The following is a 16,902-nucleotide window of genomic DNA, read 5'->3' as shown; positions in this document are numbered from 1 at the left end:
TTGAGGATGAGTCTTTGGGAAGAATTCGATTCATAGATCCAACTCTCCTGGCTCCAACTCTCCTGGCTCCAATACATTTCGATCCATCACATAGAAAAAGGTAACTTTCCAAAGATTGAATGGTTGGTTCATAGCTAGTCAACGGACGATGCTTCCCAGGTTCATATCATCCATGTCCAGCGCAAGCATTATCAAATCGTTGGATAAGATGGACCAGTGATAGCACCACCACAACCCAAGAATTCTCTTAACTCCTAGCCTCCCGAACTTTCTAGCTTCATTTGTACCCAGAAGCATCAGATTCCCATGCGCATCCGGACATCGTATCGTTGACACTGCAGCTCGATTTTTTTAAGCTCGAAATTTGACGCTGGAGAGTCTCAGAATACCATCATAGTCTCCGAGTCTCCGAATCTCACAGTCTCCAATAATCGTTACGCTGGTGGAAATTCCTTGGTAAAATGAACACAGACAGTATGATGTAAATAATGAACATATCAACATCAATTGTTCTTCCATTTCTCGCGACTATCAATTCCCCAAAGTTAAAGATACGAGCTCACTGTCTTACCCCTGGCTTTGCTTCATGATATTGTCATTACCCTTGCCATTCATTCCAAACACCGACAAATGCAAGCTTGAACCCAAAGAGTCCTCCTTATCACCCGAATAATCTCCAAGCACTTGCGTTGCGTGCTCTGCCACTTATCAGTTTGCCGCTCCGTATACTACTCAAATATCTACCTACTATCTACTACCTTCTACCTGCTACCTACTACCTACTATCTCCTAACTATACTACCTCCTACCTCCTACCTCCTACATCGTACCTATGTCAATCTCAACATCTCTGGGCAACTGATTGGCAGAAGAGATATTTAACATTCGGAGGTGGTGAAATCAACAGATCAAGGAACAAGCAGAAACACCCAAGTCAACACTAATCAACTGCTTCCGACTTTCCGATACGAGACTATCGAAAAAAAAAGACCAATACCCAGAACCACCCATAGCCAAGGATTCTCCATTATTCCAGTTATACCCACCTTGTTACAGTTTCTGAGCTTGTCTCCACCAAGATTATCTTCCTTTCTCTTTCTACCCACCTAAATTCTAAGACCCTTTAACACCGCCGTATCTCTACCCTCTTTGGAGCCATACCACCCCTCTGTCGTTCTTATCCACGGATAGAAGTCGCGCGTGTATCCTAATAGATCTTCCATTGTCGCTCGCTGCTTAACGATAAAATGAACAACTATTAGGGAATCATCGAACATGATACCTGATCATCTCGACTACAATCCTTTGAGTTGTGGTTGATTTATAAATTGACATTGCTGGCAAAACCGGGCGGATTCACATCTTCGGACGAAATACCGGTCACCACAGATTCACTATCTTTTCGCAACATCGTTACGATATCCTCTACTTTTGCGATTTCGACCATTGATCTACGTCATAAAGTGCACATTCGAGAACGTCGATCTCTTGATCCATTGGGCTGGAAGCTAGGTGAGCTACGACTTTACATTGAGGGGTCCCTAGAGACAGTCGATCACAGCACCTCCCTCAACCACAAATACCAAACCTACTCGTTCTCGACCAACATTCGAAAATATCCTTTGGCGCGGAGTTTCCTCTACGCCTATTCCCTCCGTCACTTTCCATATATTAATCAATTCAACCGTCTTGACGATGGCACGAAAACCTTCCCTCATGGCCTCATGGTCCACCGCGCTACTATCTTCCCTCGCTATTCTTAATTCCATCTCTTCAGTCTCTGCGGTATCAAGTGCCACATATGTTACGGGGACAAACTCTGCAGGAGAGACAGTTGAATTACTTGACAGTCGAACACCGGCGTTGTTCACAGGGAATTTTGGAGATTGCATGGGTGGACAGAGTTTAATTAATGTTACGACATTCGACGCGGCTTACTACGCCGATAATATGACCGTTTTGTTTCATCTTGCTGGTAACACGAATTTACAAAACGAGTCGGTAATGAGTAGGTTGCCCTCGATGGACGAATGGTTGGAACTTGGCTAACCTTCAACTTAGTACATATTGGTGTGCAAGCTTGTAGGTAGAATGACCTGTCGTGAAGATGTGATACTAATATTTGACTCAGATGGAGAGGATAGGTTCGACTTGACCTTCAATCCATGTAATGCAAATTTCGCCAGGTGAGTACAATTTTCTTGTACCCTGACTTGACTAACCACCAGCACAGCCTATGTCCCATGAATAGCAGCAAGCCAATCAGCGGCGAAGCCATTATTCCAGTATCTGCATCTGATGTATCCGGAATTCCTGCTATTGCATTGGTGATTCCAGATTTCGAAGGATCTGCTACTTTGCGAGTATTTTCGAATAGTACACAAACTGAGATTGCTTGTTTCCAAGCGGTCATGAGGAATGGAGCATCATTTTCTCACCCAGCTGCTGTCAGCTCAGTATTGGGAATATTCACGGCAATCGCCGTGTTTTCCTCGTTTGCTACGGCCATATATGGAGTCAGCGTACCGCATATTCGAACTCACTATGCCCACTCCCTTTCAGTACTGGTGGTGTTCGAAGTTTTCAATCGATCTTCCTTTCTGGGGCTTTGTCAGTGGCTTGGCCAAGTGTTTTACCGGCATTTTGGAGTAATTTTGCTTGGTCGGCAGGTTTGATCTACACCCCATCCATGATCAAGTCAGTCAATAGCTTCACTGGAATATCCGGAAATTCAAGTCAGGTCGGTGGTGCCGGATCTTCTACTATCAACAACAACGGCGGATTGCAACAGCAAATCTATGGACGTTCCCTAAAGAAGCTGCAAGAGTATAGTCATTGGTCCAAAATGGCCAGGGGGAATGAGATGGTGAAGAGAATGGGATCGTTGACCAAACGTGCCACTAGCGATAATGCTACTAAAGGATATAGTTGGAACGGAACTCCTGTTGGAGCTGGGCTGCCATTGCCTGGAAGCTGGTCCAATTTCACAGGAACACTCGCCAACATTGATATTCCGGCACAGGATGCTTTCTTGGTCAGTTTTCTATGGTACCTAATCTTGATTGTTATTCTTGTTGCCTCTGCAGTTGCCTTCAAGTTTATCTTGGAAGCATTCAGCAAGATGAAATGGATGAAGGAAGATCAGCTTGCATTGTTTAGGAATAACTGGATCAAAATCAGTGGACTAATCGTTTTACGATCAATGCTCATTGCATTCTTCATGATAATGACTTTGTCGCTCTACCAATTTTCTTATGGGGGCACAACAGGCATAATCGCAATCGCAGCCATCATCTTCATAATATTCTTCTTCGGAATTCTGGCACTTGCCTTTTACGCCTGCTACTTCAGGCTTAGATTCGGCAATTATGCCTCGGCTCCTGATCGAATACATTTTCAACGAAAGAAAGTGATGAAGTTTCTCCCATGGTATGGAGCTGTCAGAGAGAGTAGCATGGAAGAGAGCGAGAAAGCAAAAACCTCTGGCTCTATATCTTTCTTCCGCTTGCACTACGTTGACCTAGACAAGGAGAGACAGAGTGTACACCAGGATGAGGAGTACACTAAGCGATTTGGCTGGCTCTCAGCTCGATATAGAAGAACCCGTTGGTGGTTCTTCGCATTCTGGGTTGTATATCAATTCGTCAGAGCTTGTTTCGTTGGGGGTGCTCGTTCTAATCCCGCTGCCCAAGTATTTGGAAATCTCGTGATCGAGATCATTGCCTTCATTGCTATTGTATGCCTCAACCCCTTCGAGGGTGCCCGCAATACAGCCTTAGCGGTTTACATGCTTGGCATCAGTAAGGTTGCTACTGCAGGTCTATCGGTCGCATTCCTCCCACGGTATAATGTTGCACGAATTCCAACCACAGTCATTGGAGTCATTATAATTGTCATTCAAGGGTTCTTAACCATTGGCTTGCTAATACTCATCGTCCTCGGAGCCATCTCAAGCTACATGTCGATCATGCGTAATCGTGAGGAGTTCAGGCCACGCAACCTACAAAAAATTCGCACAAAATACTTCGATCATCTGGAACTGAAAGCTGTCGATCTTCCACCCCCACCCCCACCGGTCCCCGAGGAGCCAAAGGAACCATACTTCAGCGTCACCCAAGTTCGTCGAGCCCCTAAAATCGAAGATGAGGATACTGTGCCAGAGATGCCGGAGATGAGAGGAAATAGGGATCCAAATACCTCACAACCCTCATTACCGATGGCTGCTCGAAGCAGAGCCGCTAGTATGCGCAGCCAGCATTCAGGATACGGCAGTGTTCCATATGGAGCGCGTGTCCACAGAGCAAGCTGGAGTTCCAGAGAATTCCAAAACTGGCAGCAGGATGAGATTGCCAGAGGCGACTCTCCGTTCAACGCGCCATCGAGACAACCGAGTATGCATCACACTGCTAACAACTCAACTTCTACCGCTCCACTTGTACATCCTAAGATGTCGCAAACGAGCTTAAGGCCAAACACCCCGAAAAAGGAGAAAATAGCTCAATACGCCGATCAGAGAGTGGGTAATGCCAGTTAGGCACAGAGTTGATCTGCGACGAATTTATGACAGGTGGATAGGGAAAATAAACAACTACACCGGGTGTAGTTTAGGCGTTAGGCGTGTAGCCTTCATCGAAATATGCAAAGATGAAGGCATGCTATTGAAATTAATGGGTTTTGCATTCTAGCTAGCATTACCGAAGGATTATAGACCTCATATTTGTTGAAACATAAAGGCATAGTTATAGCATGGTATGAATGGAGTTATAAGGATCATAGCGCATACATACCAGTCCTTGTGAGTTACTGCTCCGAGCGAGTCAATTCATTAACAAAAATAACAAGTAACTTTCTATAATTCGTGATTACTTTTGTTGATGCGTGTGTTCTTCTGATGAATGATGTACTGGTGTATATGCATACATATGTTACCACACCTTGCTACAAAAGTCTTCTTTATGAAGACTTCAATATTTTCACCTTTCGAGAAGGGGTTGTGTCTTCACTTTTTAGGTGGGCGATCTGGTCGCACGCGAGCACACCCTCACACCCACACACCTTCCTTTGCTGGAAAGTTACCTCAAGTCCTGATAATCTCAAAGGTTTGTTATCACCAACTTGGCTTCTCCTCCATTAATTACCTACTACAGGTTCAAATACTTTCTCTTCTATATTTTTCGGCTCATTTTGTAGTTGTACTTCCTCCATACTTCTCCGTACAGCTTCAGACGAGGTCCTCAATTTGACCGAAACAATCAAGATATTGAAAGCCACTGAAGTTCTTGGTGCGCGTGCGCATCCACAATCAGTAGTATATTCACGCATTGTGAAGTGATTCAAATCGAATTAAATTAGAAAAAATGTTCTACAGCCATGAAAGTATGTCTCTTATCTGCGCTCAACTCTTCGCTGCATATCTCACCATTCTGCGTATTTGCTTCTCTATCATTTCAACTGTCTTTCCATAACCATTTTTCTAATGCCATTACTAGTTCTCACCTCTCGAAAACATGGTATCGCAACAGTATGGCTTGTTGCGACTCTAGGTAGTAAATCATCAACTAAGAAAATCACCCGAAAAGCCATCCTCGACGTTGATGTCAAGAAAGCCTGTAATACAATCCTCGAACCTGACGCTCCTATGGCATTACGTCTACAGAGCAATCTATTGTATGGGGTTTCTAGAGTCTATGGTCAACAGGTTGGCTACGTTTTAAGTGATACTATTCATGTTGAGCAGAATTTGAGGGGACTTGGAAAAAAGTTAATCGGAAGCTTGGATTTGGAAATTGTGAAGGTTAAGTAAGTGTTGTGCATTGTTACCCCAATTTATGATGGGCCAAGCTGACTTTTTTTTGAAAACAAGACCAGCTCAATTGATGCTCGTGGATGATCCTGCATTTGATCCAGATCTTCCACTCCCAGATTTGTTTTTAGATTACAATTTTGACATCGATGCTCACCAGTCGCAAAATCGGGATTCGCAAGTTTCATTGTCGATTCACTCACAACGCGGACGAGGTAGCTCCCTTTCCTCTTCTCAAGGCGCTTCCATTATGGGCTTGAATATTTCTTCAAGTCTCAGTGCCGGCGGCTACCAGCTTCCTCTCAACGATCCATTTGTGAAGTCTTCCGCGCTAAAACCGGGCACTCGGAGAGATGAACTTGACGACGAAGCTATCTTGTTCGAAGACAATGATCTGTTTGAGATCGATCAGGACGGAGAAATTAGAGATCTGACAGCTCAAGATATTGTCGCTCGACGGGCAGCAAATATAAGTGCAGCTCCGAGGTTTGGTAGTGACTCGGCTGCTAGTGTAAGAGTTCGCAAAGAACATGATGATGCTAGGCTTCGACATGGAGATAACGCTCGTATATACGACGAATATGGAGATTTGAACATTGTGTATGGAGATGATGATGACAGAATTGTGTTACCTGATGCGGAGCCTTTCGAAGTCTTCATGAGTGGTGCTCTACCTGCTCCTTTGCCGGGGCGCGAGCGGTCACTCTCACAGTCTGAAGATTCGTCATCTGAAAGCGCAGCCGCACCTTCACGTCCTAGAAAGCCCAAGACCAAGAAACAACTTCCTATCGACCAAACCCAAGAACTCAAGAATTCAGTTCTTTCAATCTGGCAAAGAGAGTACGTCGATACTCAAGACAGTCTCCGTGCAGCAAAGTTGACAGCGAAGGGAAACACATTGGCCAAGCAAAATGCTCTCATGTTCGTGATTGGAAATGGTCTCAATGGTGCTGGAATTGGAATTGGTTCAACAAAACTTCCGGGCCCTTTGAGTATGTTTTCGGGTAATGCGCTTCTTGCAAAGATTACAGGGCGAGTGTTGAGTTCTTCTAAACGTCAAGCAGACTTCGAAGGGGAAGACAATATTCCTAATAAGCGATCTCGCCATGTTTCCGACGAAGAAATTCCTCGTGATTTCAGGGGTGACGACGAATTCGCCATTCAAGTTGACGACGAGCCATTCGGTACTCCAGTCGAGGTGGAAATAGGTAGAGATGCAGCGGAGGGATTAGCCGAATATCCAAGCAGTGCGATGATGCCATGGAACTTGTCTGCCAGTCAGAGAGCTCGCTCTTCAAGTTTACGCCCCGCTTCATCGCTCAGACTCGGTAGCAGAGGAGTCTCTGCCAGTCCCTTGGTGGGAAGAGGTAACATTTTGCCTGGTGGAGGCGAGTTGGAAAAGTTCTCTTCACAGCAGGATGTTATTATGTATGGAAGAAGTGATGATATCAGCACCAATATGGATGGGCAAAGTGCCGATGGAACGAATTTGGGAGCTTTTGAACGAGCAGACAGAGAGTCAATTAGAGAGTTTGAAATGTTCGGGCCCGCTGCAAATGTGGATACACAGACAGCAGGACAAAGCCAGTGGGCTAGAGACGTCATGGATACAGAAAGTGAGAATTTCTTCGAATTTGTCCGACTATCCATCGCAGAGAAATATGACGACGACGAAGACCTGTTTCACGAGGATGGCCAGTTGAGAGATAAGAAAGTGGGATTCGAGGAGTTGTTCAACCCGGCGACGAATAGTGAGGTTGTAGCAGCTCAGGCGTTCTTACACATATTATCTTTGGCTACTAAGGGAAAAATCTGGGTTGATCAAGATGAGGGTGAGAGTATGGATGTGGGAGGAAATGGATTGGGTGGGGAGATTTGGTTGACATGCTTGTAGAACTGTTTTGAAGGGATTCAAGGTCGTGGCACCCGCCAACGCGAGACCCGAGCGAACGTTTCATGGTCAGGTGAACGAGAGAGATATCAGTGGAAACTTGCTATGTATTAAAAGGAGTTGACTGAGGATTTGAACAGTTATTGAAGGTATTGACAGGGGACCGGACAAAGATTTATGGTTGCTACAGTTTGCTATTTTGATGGATATTCTAAAGGTACTAGCGGTGGATGAGTTTACGATTCTCGAATCATACGAAAATGAAAAGAAAGGATATGTAACGTTAGCTTATATAATATTTTGCTTGCGCTTCAAAGTGACAATCAATGCTAAAGTGACGTAGGTCATACAACGTAGGAAATATTAATAGTACAAGAGTGAGGAACTGTCATGTACCAGCATCAAGAAATGGAGTCAGCTTCGCAATAGCTTCACAATAACAGTCAGACAACCTCCCATGCTGCCCTGTACACTTTCTCAAGGGGAAATTTCGACTCCCCTCCAATCCCAACAACGCCCTCTACTCTCAATCCCCTTGGCCATCGCAACATCCCACAACTTCTCCACCGCAAACTCGGGACTGAACAATTTCCCCTCCTTGACACCTCCCCAAAACTCCTTTGACAAGCCCGTCTTCACCGTCCCGGATGATACGAAATAGCAAGCGCATTATCCCCATGCCTCGTTTTCAAGAAAAGATCAAACGTCTTGGTTAAAGAATTCACCGCTGCTTTCGAAGCGCGATAACTATACCACCCCCCGAGTGCGTTATCCGAGGTGGAACCTACGCGAGCGGACATGTTGAGCCAGAGGGCATGGGGCGGAAGATTTTTTGTGTCGGGGGAGGAAGAGAGATCGAGACGTTTTGGGGGGAGGAAGGGAGAAAAGTGTTTGGTGAGGAGGAGGGGGCCGATGGTGTTGACGGCGAAGGTGTGTTGGATTTGGGATTGGTCTAGTTGGGCGGGTGATTTTTCAGGGTAGAGAACCCCGGGGATGGAAAAGGCGAGACGGAGATGGTGGGTTGAGGAGGGGAAGAGAGATGAACATTTTTCTGCGGCTGAGGAGATGGTGGATTCATCTGTATTGTGTTAGGATGTCATGATTATATATCTTGGGGATATTGATATTAGAATTTAGAGATTTCTAATATATGAATCTGTTCCGAGTGATGGAGTGAGACAATGAATCACTTACTCGTGACATCGACTTCCAATACCGTCAATCTCTTGGGATCAACATCCAAGTCTGTCAAGATAGATTTCCTCGCTCCTTCAATATCTTTCCTCGACGTTGCCACGACGGGAAGTTGTGTGTTTTGAAGGAGATGTCGAGTTAAATAGAAACCAATTCCTCGATTTGCGGGACAAACTAGTGACCATGCCATTTCTTCGTCTTTCTCAATTTATTATACTGTATTGTAGGATTTTGAAGACTGGCGTGAGTACAAAAAAAGATCATGTAGAGGGGAGGAGCATGACGTTTTGTTTGACATCAATGGCAATGACAATGACAGCATCATTGATATATTTTAAAAGAGCCATCCTTACAAGTGGCGGGTGTGGCTGGACGATCCATTGACATCGGGCGGTCGATCTTTCCATGCATCTATGTTGCATTTTAGATCGAGTGTGTGGGGTGTAGCTAGGCTAACTAGAGATTAACTCTAAGTTTGAATGTTCGAATAGCAATTAGTCATTGGATGAATTCACGATGTCAAAAAAAGGGGGATCTTGATGTTCTAGCGAGATCAAATGAAAATTGCGAATCTATAGTCACAAGGATGGCGAGAGCTCATTACATATTCATATCTTGAAGCCATTGTAGAAACCATTTTTAAGTAACGCTGAAGCAATGCTATAAATCTCTCTTCCCATCCCAACACCATGCCCGCCAACAATTGTTGTTGCTAGCCATTCCAAAACATTGATTATAGTATAATAGTAACAAAGATGAAAGATTCTTCGATCGTCTATCACAAAGCGACATCTTGAAAGCTAGCATTTCCTGGTGTCTGATTCCCGGATGTGTTTTCCTCGCCCGATTTGGTCAAGTCATCTGCTGATACTCCGAATGGGGCTGCTGGTCGGAGGGCAAGTTTTTGTTGTTCTACATCTGAAGCTCGAGACTTCTGCTCTTCAGGCACTGTCGTCTTTTCTGTCTCTTGCTTTTCTTGTCCTTCTCCCGAGTCGCTACTAGAATCACCCTCTTCTTTTTCCTTCTCTCTCTCCTCTTTATCTGGTTTGGGTGTATCTTTTGCGGGTGGGGTAGGAGGGACAGTTTGACCATTCGTACCGTTTGTGTTCGTGGGTGGTGGTGAAGTAGTTGGAGTGGTGACTTGTTCCCTGGGTGGTTCAGCTTGTGCTGGTTGAGCTGGAGGTGTGTTCGAGACTATTTGTCTCTGTTTTGGATCCGCATCAAGATAATATTGCCTAACGCCCACGATTCTTCCACCTCTCTCACAGCCCTCAACCCATTCCGGCCTTACAACTGGAATGTTCATCTCGACGGCTTTCTCCCAAGCTATGCCTCTTCCTTCTGTCGTGACAAAGTGTGTTGTGTCGATTCTCACAGTATCTGCCATCTTCGCCCCAATCCTCTCAACTGCTTTGACAAGACTATCCCTCAATGAAGCGGGCAGAATACCAGGCGTGACAGTAATACCACTTAGATCCGTCATTTTATGCGTCTTTACAACCACCTTCTCACTACTAAAAGTTCCGGCACTTGTTCTTAATACCAGGTGAAACGTGTATTCTGTATCAACAGCCAAACCACTGATCTTTGTGCTCAGCATTTGACTCGGCCTTGGGATGTTTCCAGCCTTTTGTCCATTGCGGAAGAGGGAGAGTGAGATGACATCTGCGGTTGCTAACTCAATATGATCCCATTCTAAAACGACAGAAGTCTGAGTTGCGTTGCGACAGCGAAGGACTGGTGCAGACGGTTCTGATGCACCAAATGAATTGAAGATAGAATCTTGGAGAGCGACGAATGATTTCTGGGATTTTTCTTCCGAGACAAGGTTTCGTGCAACTGTGATATCGACGATGCTACCGGATGTAATGTTGGGTGGAAGGAGAATAGATGGAAATTCAATCTGGGAGGGGTATTGTCAGTTATGGAGGTTGGGGGAAGTAACATGTGCAATGACGAAGTTGTATTTATGTAGTCAATGTGCAGTTGATTGAATCATTGTAGAGAGGATAACTTACGAGTCGTTTATCTTGAGTTAATAAGACGGCCACTCCGGCATCGACTTTACCCACGGTGAGTGAAATTAACATGGCGAATACTTCTTTTAATGTGCCAAAAGGGAATGGAATTCTTTAAGATACGTTGCGACAGCTTCGCGATTGCGATCGTCCTAGATTAGCTTGGAGAGCTCCAGCGTGTGTTCAGGCGGCGCTAATTGGTTGGATCTGGCACAGCCGCAAATTGATGAAACATTTTTGGTGTGAACTTCCTTCAAGATACTATGGTTTGTGTGATAGCAAATGCAATATCTATTTTTTATATCTTTTGAATGATTTGTGAAGGCTATATAGTCTGGCTATCAAACCGTGGTAGCTTCTAACATTTTTTTCGATTCATTATTTTGCATTATTTTCCATCACTTTTGATAGACTGTTCCACCAAATACCTTATTCTTGGTGTTTTTCTTCTTTTTTGGAAGGTTTACTGTTGTACCACCGTCCTTTTCCTTCGCCCTATTTTTCATCTGGACCCTTTTCACTTCAATCGGCATGCCCTTGGTCTGTTTGCTGGGATTCTGATTTGAACTGTTACGTCGACCTTCACGCTCCAGCTTGAACTTTCGTATTAATGCGGTCACAGCCATCTCCGCTTGGTTTTGTAAAACATCCATCTTTGCAGTCAAGGCCTTATCTTTGGCAGATATTATCATCGTACCAACTAGGTCCTCGCCCCTGCTACCCCTTTCTATACTGCTGGATATCCTTTTTCCAGACAAGTCATAGTCGTGGTTCTTCAAGGCTTCCCTAATTGCAGTTCTGATCCTCCGTACCATATGGGTTCGTATAACTTTCTTGTTTCCTCCATGAACTTTCGCGCAAAATACAGAGAGCCACAAAGCCGAGGGCTTGTTGACCAAAAGGTGCTGAATACTATAGTGGTCTGGGTTGTAGGTTTTTGATACCGCTGGAGCTTGATGAGAGCCATAGGCGTGGTGAGCGGAAAGCTTATAAGAAAAACATTGATCGTCCCCTGTGATACCTTTGAATGATCCATAAGCTAGAGCATCTATTGATTTCAGTTGACCGGAACGTATCAGCTGCGAGAATTTCGATTCCACAGCAATTGCAGCTGTTCCAGTCGCTCTAGCAGCCATCTCCTGTGGAGGATTTGAATGGTCTTGAGGTGAGAGTAGTGTGCGTCAGAATCATTGGCTACTAGTTCATATTTTTCTTTGTTTTGGTAACAGTAGACAATGACTTTGAAAACTGGCGGATGTATTGAACATTGTGGTTTTTGGGGGGAGAATAAAGTCTCGATCAATGACAATGGAGCCGTAACAAAGCGAATTCATCAATTTGGTCGGACCGGATCTCTTTAGCGTGCGCCAAGACCCCACCACTAGTGAACCACAATTTATGACACTAGGTACTCCAGCCCAGAAATAAATTATTGTTTGCTACCTATTTGATCGCCTTCTTCTTCCTTCTTCATTAATCTTATTCCAACACCACAACCAAAACAACGACACTGCAAACCACAAACACCCTTCAAACCGAAATCCAAGAACCAATAGTAAAGCAAAACAACAGCAAATATGCCTAAGAATAAGGGAAAGGTAAGACATTGTCGCATTTTTTATTGGAAATCTTCCACCCCACTACCTTGATCTAGGCTGACACAGTTGCGAAAAATAGGGAGGAAAGAACAGGCGTCGTGGAAAGAACGAGAACGATAACGAGAAGCGTGAATTAACCTTCAAGGAAGAAGGTCAAGGTACATATTCCCTACTGCCTGTAGCTAATATTTGCAACTGCTATCTACCTTTACCTCTCCTTTACCGCTCATTGTCTTTTAAGTCATTTTACTCTGCAGACGACCAACTAACGACTTCCCACAGAATATGCCCAAGTTATTAAGATGCTCGGAAACGGTCGTTTAGAAGCTCTCTGCTTTGATGGTACTAGACGTCTTGCACATATCCGTGGAAAGCTCAGAAAGAAGGTCTGGATCAACCAAGGAGATATCATTCTCCTTTCTCTCCGTGATTACCAAGATGAGAAGGGAGATGTCATTCTCAAGTACAGCGCCGACGAAGCCAGAAGTTTGAAGGCCTACGGAGAACTCCCCGAGAGCGCAAAGATCAACGAGACCGATACCTACGGACAAGGCGAAGACGGAGATTGCAACTTCGAGTTCGATGACGATAGAGATAGTGGTAGTGATTCTGATGATGCTGCTGAAGGAGGAAAGGGCAAGGAGATTGATATTGATGATATCTAAAATGTTCTGGGGGTTAGTGGCTCCCCTCCACGATTGATAGTGGTGGTTAGGGGGATGGAAAGAAAGACTGTCTTCTCTCTCAATCTCGTTGGATCCGGTCATTGTTTCACTCGCTGGATCCCGAGAACCTCGACAGGCATTTTTCCTTCTAGTGCTTCATTCGACTGGCGATACTTGTATAGTGGGAGAGACGTTATGCATGTATCGACTAGGACTCTTAATTCCAATCTACGTAGCATAGACTGAAGGCTATCCGAATAATGATAGTCTTTTTATTTTATTTTGAATGCATCACCTGTGATTTGAGGTGAATTGAATGCATCACTTCAAGGGTTGACCACGGTGCATGCACAATCTCGACATACACGTCTTGTAATTTTCAATTTTTAATGTTTTCGATTGATTTAACTACTGAAACTCCTCGCACCTGAGTTACCCTATCTCTTAAGCCAGTCACGTTACTTTACAGCAGCCAGTTCCGACTAACAGGGCTTTGACTGAACGCCTCTTCTTCACTTGGCTTAGTAAACGCTCAATATACTACAAAGTTCGCCCCCTTTTTGACTTCATCCCTTCACCAAACTAAACAACCAATCACATCATCGCATCTACCAATCATCATCTTCCGCTTCGTCATCTGATCAAAATGTTAGCCAAGGACACAAACTCCAAGATTATGAAATAAAAACTTACCACTAGCACTAACTTTCTGCTTTCTCTTATTCAAAGCAGCTGCTAACGCATCCGCCAATCCACCTCCGCCACCTGAAGATGCACCAGCTGGGGGAAGTCCACTGCCCGCAGGTCCAGTATCTGCACCCGGAACGGCAGCAGCACTTCTGTCTCTGACTAGCGATCGGTCAACTTTCTTGAGAGCTCCAATACCACCAGCCTTTTGAATGTTTGCCATTAGGTCTGCACGATCGCCAGTAGGTTTAGGTGGCGGCGGAGCACCTGAAGCATGGCCAGAATCGCGATTTGGAGGTGGTGGTGGAGGAGGAGGAGCTGGAGGTCCATTTCCTGGAGGAGGTGGAGGTGGTGGAGGACCGCCAAATGATGGCATAGGTGGAGGGGGAGGGGGAGGTGGTCCTCCAAATGATGGGGGAGGTCCAGGCGGTGGGGGAGGGGGAGGAGCAGCAGATGATGGGATAGGTGGAGCTGCGGATTGCGGTAGAGGTGGTGGAGGTGGGGCACTCATTTGAGGCAAAGGAGGTGGAGGTGGGGCGCTCATTTGAGGCAAAGGAGGCGGAGGTGGTGCATTATCTCTCGGAGGTAAAGGTACAGGACGAGTAGAAGCAGGAGGTAAGGGGGGAGCACCCGGAGATGCTGGGGTTTTGGGCGGTAAAGGCGGAGGAGGAATGTGTGCAGGTGGTATAGCATGACTACTATGTGATTGATGGATGTCTCTGGGAGGTGGGGGTGGAACAGGACCTCGTTGTGGTGTAGGAGGTGGTGCCGTAATTCTTGTTCCCGTGAAAGGAGGTGGGACTCCAAATCTCGAACCTGATTCCCCTGGCTCGTAATCTTCGATAGGCGTTTTCGCAGGTCTAGGTGGTGGGGGTGGCCCTGGATTAGAAGAAGCATGTGCTCGAGAAGGTGCTCTATCATTGGTATGCGCAAATTTTCCAGCATCTGCGAATGGCGGTGGAGCTGCGAACCTTGGGGGAGGGGGACCCCTGGGCGGTGAGGGCTCTCTTGGTGGTGTTGGCTCCCGAGCAATATCTGCTTTGGACCGCCGTGGTGCAGGAGGTGGAGGTGGTGCACCTCGTCCATGACCAGCAGTAGAACTCTGAGGACTATCGGAACGTGTTCGAGGTGCTGCTGGAGGTGGAGGTGGAGGAGGGGCTTTATTTCTTTGATTTTCGATACCACTAGGCGTAGGTGTTATAACTTGTTGAGCTTGCTTTTCTCGAATATAGTCTGCAATGAAATCCTGATTATCCCTGATTATGTCGTCTGTAATACCCATTTCTCTCAAGTCCTCGCCCCATGTTTCTCGCCAATGAGGATCGATCGCTTCCAAAGCTGCATATTCGGCCTGCCCTGTCCTGAAGCTTCCACCCGAGTGCCTGTGGTTCTGCGTTGGATGCGCCGGTTGTGAAGGTGGGAGTACGTAGCTAGGCGAATCGGGGGGAGTAGGTTGTATTGATGGAGCAGAAGAATGTCTGTGTCCACCGAAAAATCCACCAAGGAGACTGTGTTTGTGAGCCGGCGCAGCGCCTCCAAAAGGATTTGCCTTTGTAGCTTTACTAGCATTCTTTTCTCGATCATTCATCTTTTTCATGAAGGTTTTGGCTTCCTTCTCGTCTACGAAGGACAATCCAGCCAGACATTCTTCTGTTTCGAAGGTATGGAAGAATGTTCGATCTTGATTATATGACCAAGTATCATATATCTCTTGGTCCCATATGACGCCTTTGTTCGTAGACTATCACATACAAGTTAGCTTTGATGTTTGATGAAGTACTGCCGGGCTAGTATAGAGGTGAAGCACTGACTGAGATATCGACAAGTTTTATCCAGTAGGTATTGCCGACGAGATCATTCGCAAGAACTGCCGCTCCTTGTAGACCAGTGTATGTCCATTTATGACGATCGGGATAAGCAATATATAGACGGGCGACTGCTACTGCCTGGATTTTGTTCGAGGCCTTTGGTACCATGCGTTTGACCGTCTCTTTATCATCATCTGACAATATGGAAGGCATCCTGTAGGCTTATTGAATATCTATTGGCCCCGATAGACTCTTCAACTTTATATCGTATTGGAGTTTCTCCTATAATATGTATCTTCGTAGGGTTTTTGGAAATAGGGTTCGGTCGTGTGGGAGATTGCTCTCGTGTTGGTCGCACTTCTCACACTTCTTAGAAGCATTGGAAAGTAGCGATGAATTGTGCGATGATTCTTTTCCTATCGCAATGATTCGAAGAAGAGATTTGGACCAAAAAGTAAAGCGAATGATACTGGTCCTTCAGGTAGCCAAATTCCGCAGCGAATATGTGCTTATTCACAATGATTGAAACGGTCAATGTCAGTTGGGCACAGATGTAGATTGTCGTACTCCGTATGTGTGTATGGGTAATGCTGCGACGACAAAAATGCCAAGTAATTCAGCCACTGGTCGGGGCAAAGCCACAGAATATTCCGAATCTCAAAGAAACGAATGGGCATCTCACAATTCCACATCGTATTGCGTTTTACGAAAGTACGAATGCGAACGTCTTTCATACGACTTGTTGTAACGCGCGTACTGGTCATAGGCATCTATATTCTTTTTGAGAATTCCACGAAGCGATCACGATTATGTTGTAGATTGATATTTTAACGGGCAAAACCTTGGTCTTACACAACTACCAACGATTCATCGATGCATCTGTACTGCGTAGGTACTCACTCCATGACCATCGACTTGCAATGAAATGGGGATTAATCACTCTTGTGCGAGTATGAGGATGACAACATACACAGCACACCACTCACACCAACATGCATGTTTGAGAAAGACGGAAGTTTTATCTCGTACTGGTCGTCTTTGCTAATCAGATATATACCACATTATGTCCACTATCATCCGTTTCCTTATCCATTCCATCCTTCCCAACGCCAGCCATCCATGAGTTCTTGCTTCATTAACATTTCGTTCGGAATGATCGTATGATTCGTGTAAGGGTCTCTTACAGTCTAATGAATCAGTTTAGTCTATCGGGTGGGTTAATGATAGGCATACCGGAG

General features: G+C 45.3%; 6 protein-coding genes across 6 annotated transcripts; 3 read left to right on the top strand and 3 right to left on the bottom strand.

Annotated features, from left to right (window-relative positions):
• Positions 1–1,695: 1,695 nt before the first annotated feature.
• On the top strand, positions 1,696–4,534 carry Bfra_008540ia (putative transient receptor potential ion channel protein; the record flags this gene model as incomplete). The annotated part of the gene is made up of 5 exons (XM_037338899.1): positions 1,696–2,008; positions 2,062–2,082; positions 2,132–2,186; positions 2,234–2,610; positions 2,670–4,534. 5 exons carry the CDS (start codon positions 1,696–1,698, stop codon positions 4,532–4,534), a joined length of 2,631 nt encoding a protein of 876 aa, XP_037192205.1.
• An 823-nt stretch (positions 4,535–5,357) lies between these two features.
• Positions 5,358–7,697, top strand: Bfra_008539 (putative rad21 rec8 n terminal domain-containing protein; the record flags this gene model as incomplete). Its single annotated transcript, XM_037338898.1, has 3 exons — positions 5,358–5,376; positions 5,490–5,799; positions 5,864–7,697. 3 exons carry the CDS (start codon positions 5,358–5,360, stop codon positions 7,695–7,697), a joined length of 2,163 nt encoding a protein of 720 aa, XP_037192204.1.
• Positions 7,698–8,171: 474 nt separating this feature from the next.
• Positions 8,172–9,078, bottom strand: Bfra_008538 (putative short-chain dehydrogenase reductase sdr protein; the record flags this gene model as incomplete). Its single annotated transcript, XM_037338897.1, has 3 exons — positions 8,172–8,327; positions 8,420–8,772; positions 8,889–9,078. The coding sequence occupies 3 exons, from the start codon at positions 9,076–9,078 to the stop codon at positions 8,172–8,174; spliced, it is 699 nt and encodes a 232-aa protein (XP_037192203.1).
• Positions 9,079–9,666: 588 nt separating this feature from the next.
• Bfra_008537 (putative brca1 c terminus domain-containing protein) lies at positions 9,667–12,042 on the bottom strand (the record flags this gene model as incomplete). The annotated part of the gene is made up of 3 exons (XM_037338896.1): positions 9,667–10,791; positions 10,907–10,989; positions 11,328–12,042. The coding sequence occupies 3 exons, from the start codon at positions 12,040–12,042 to the stop codon at positions 9,667–9,669; spliced, it is 1,923 nt and encodes a 640-aa protein (XP_037192202.1).
• A 441-nt stretch (positions 12,043–12,483) lies between these two features.
• Bfra_008536 (putative eukaryotic translation initiation factor 1a protein) lies at positions 12,484–13,415 on the top strand (the record flags this gene model as incomplete). The annotated part of the gene is made up of 3 exons (XM_037338895.1): positions 12,484–12,504; positions 12,584–12,662; positions 12,787–13,415. The coding sequence occupies 3 exons, from the start codon at positions 12,484–12,486 to the stop codon at positions 13,167–13,169; spliced, it is 483 nt and encodes a 160-aa protein (XP_037192201.1). The 3' UTR covers positions 13,170–13,415.
• A 362-nt stretch (positions 13,416–13,777) lies between these two features.
• Bfra_008535 (putative wasp-like pretein las17p protein) lies at positions 13,778–15,877 on the bottom strand (the record flags this gene model as incomplete). The annotated part of the gene is made up of 3 exons (XM_037338894.1): positions 13,778–13,806; positions 13,863–15,597; positions 15,668–15,877. 3 exons carry the CDS (start codon positions 15,875–15,877, stop codon positions 13,778–13,780), a joined length of 1,974 nt encoding a protein of 657 aa, XP_037192200.1.
• Positions 15,878–16,902: the final 1,025 nt, after the last annotated feature.

The sequence above is a fragment of the Botrytis fragariae genome (genome assembly GCF_013461495.1).
Source record: "Botrytis fragariae strain BVB16 chromosome Unknown tig00000061, whole genome shotgun sequence".
NCBI lineage: Eukaryota > Fungi > Ascomycota > Leotiomycetes > Helotiales > Sclerotiniaceae > Botrytis > Botrytis fragariae.
Note: the sequence above shows the minus strand (reverse complement) of the source record. Positions and strands in the feature narration are given on the sequence as shown.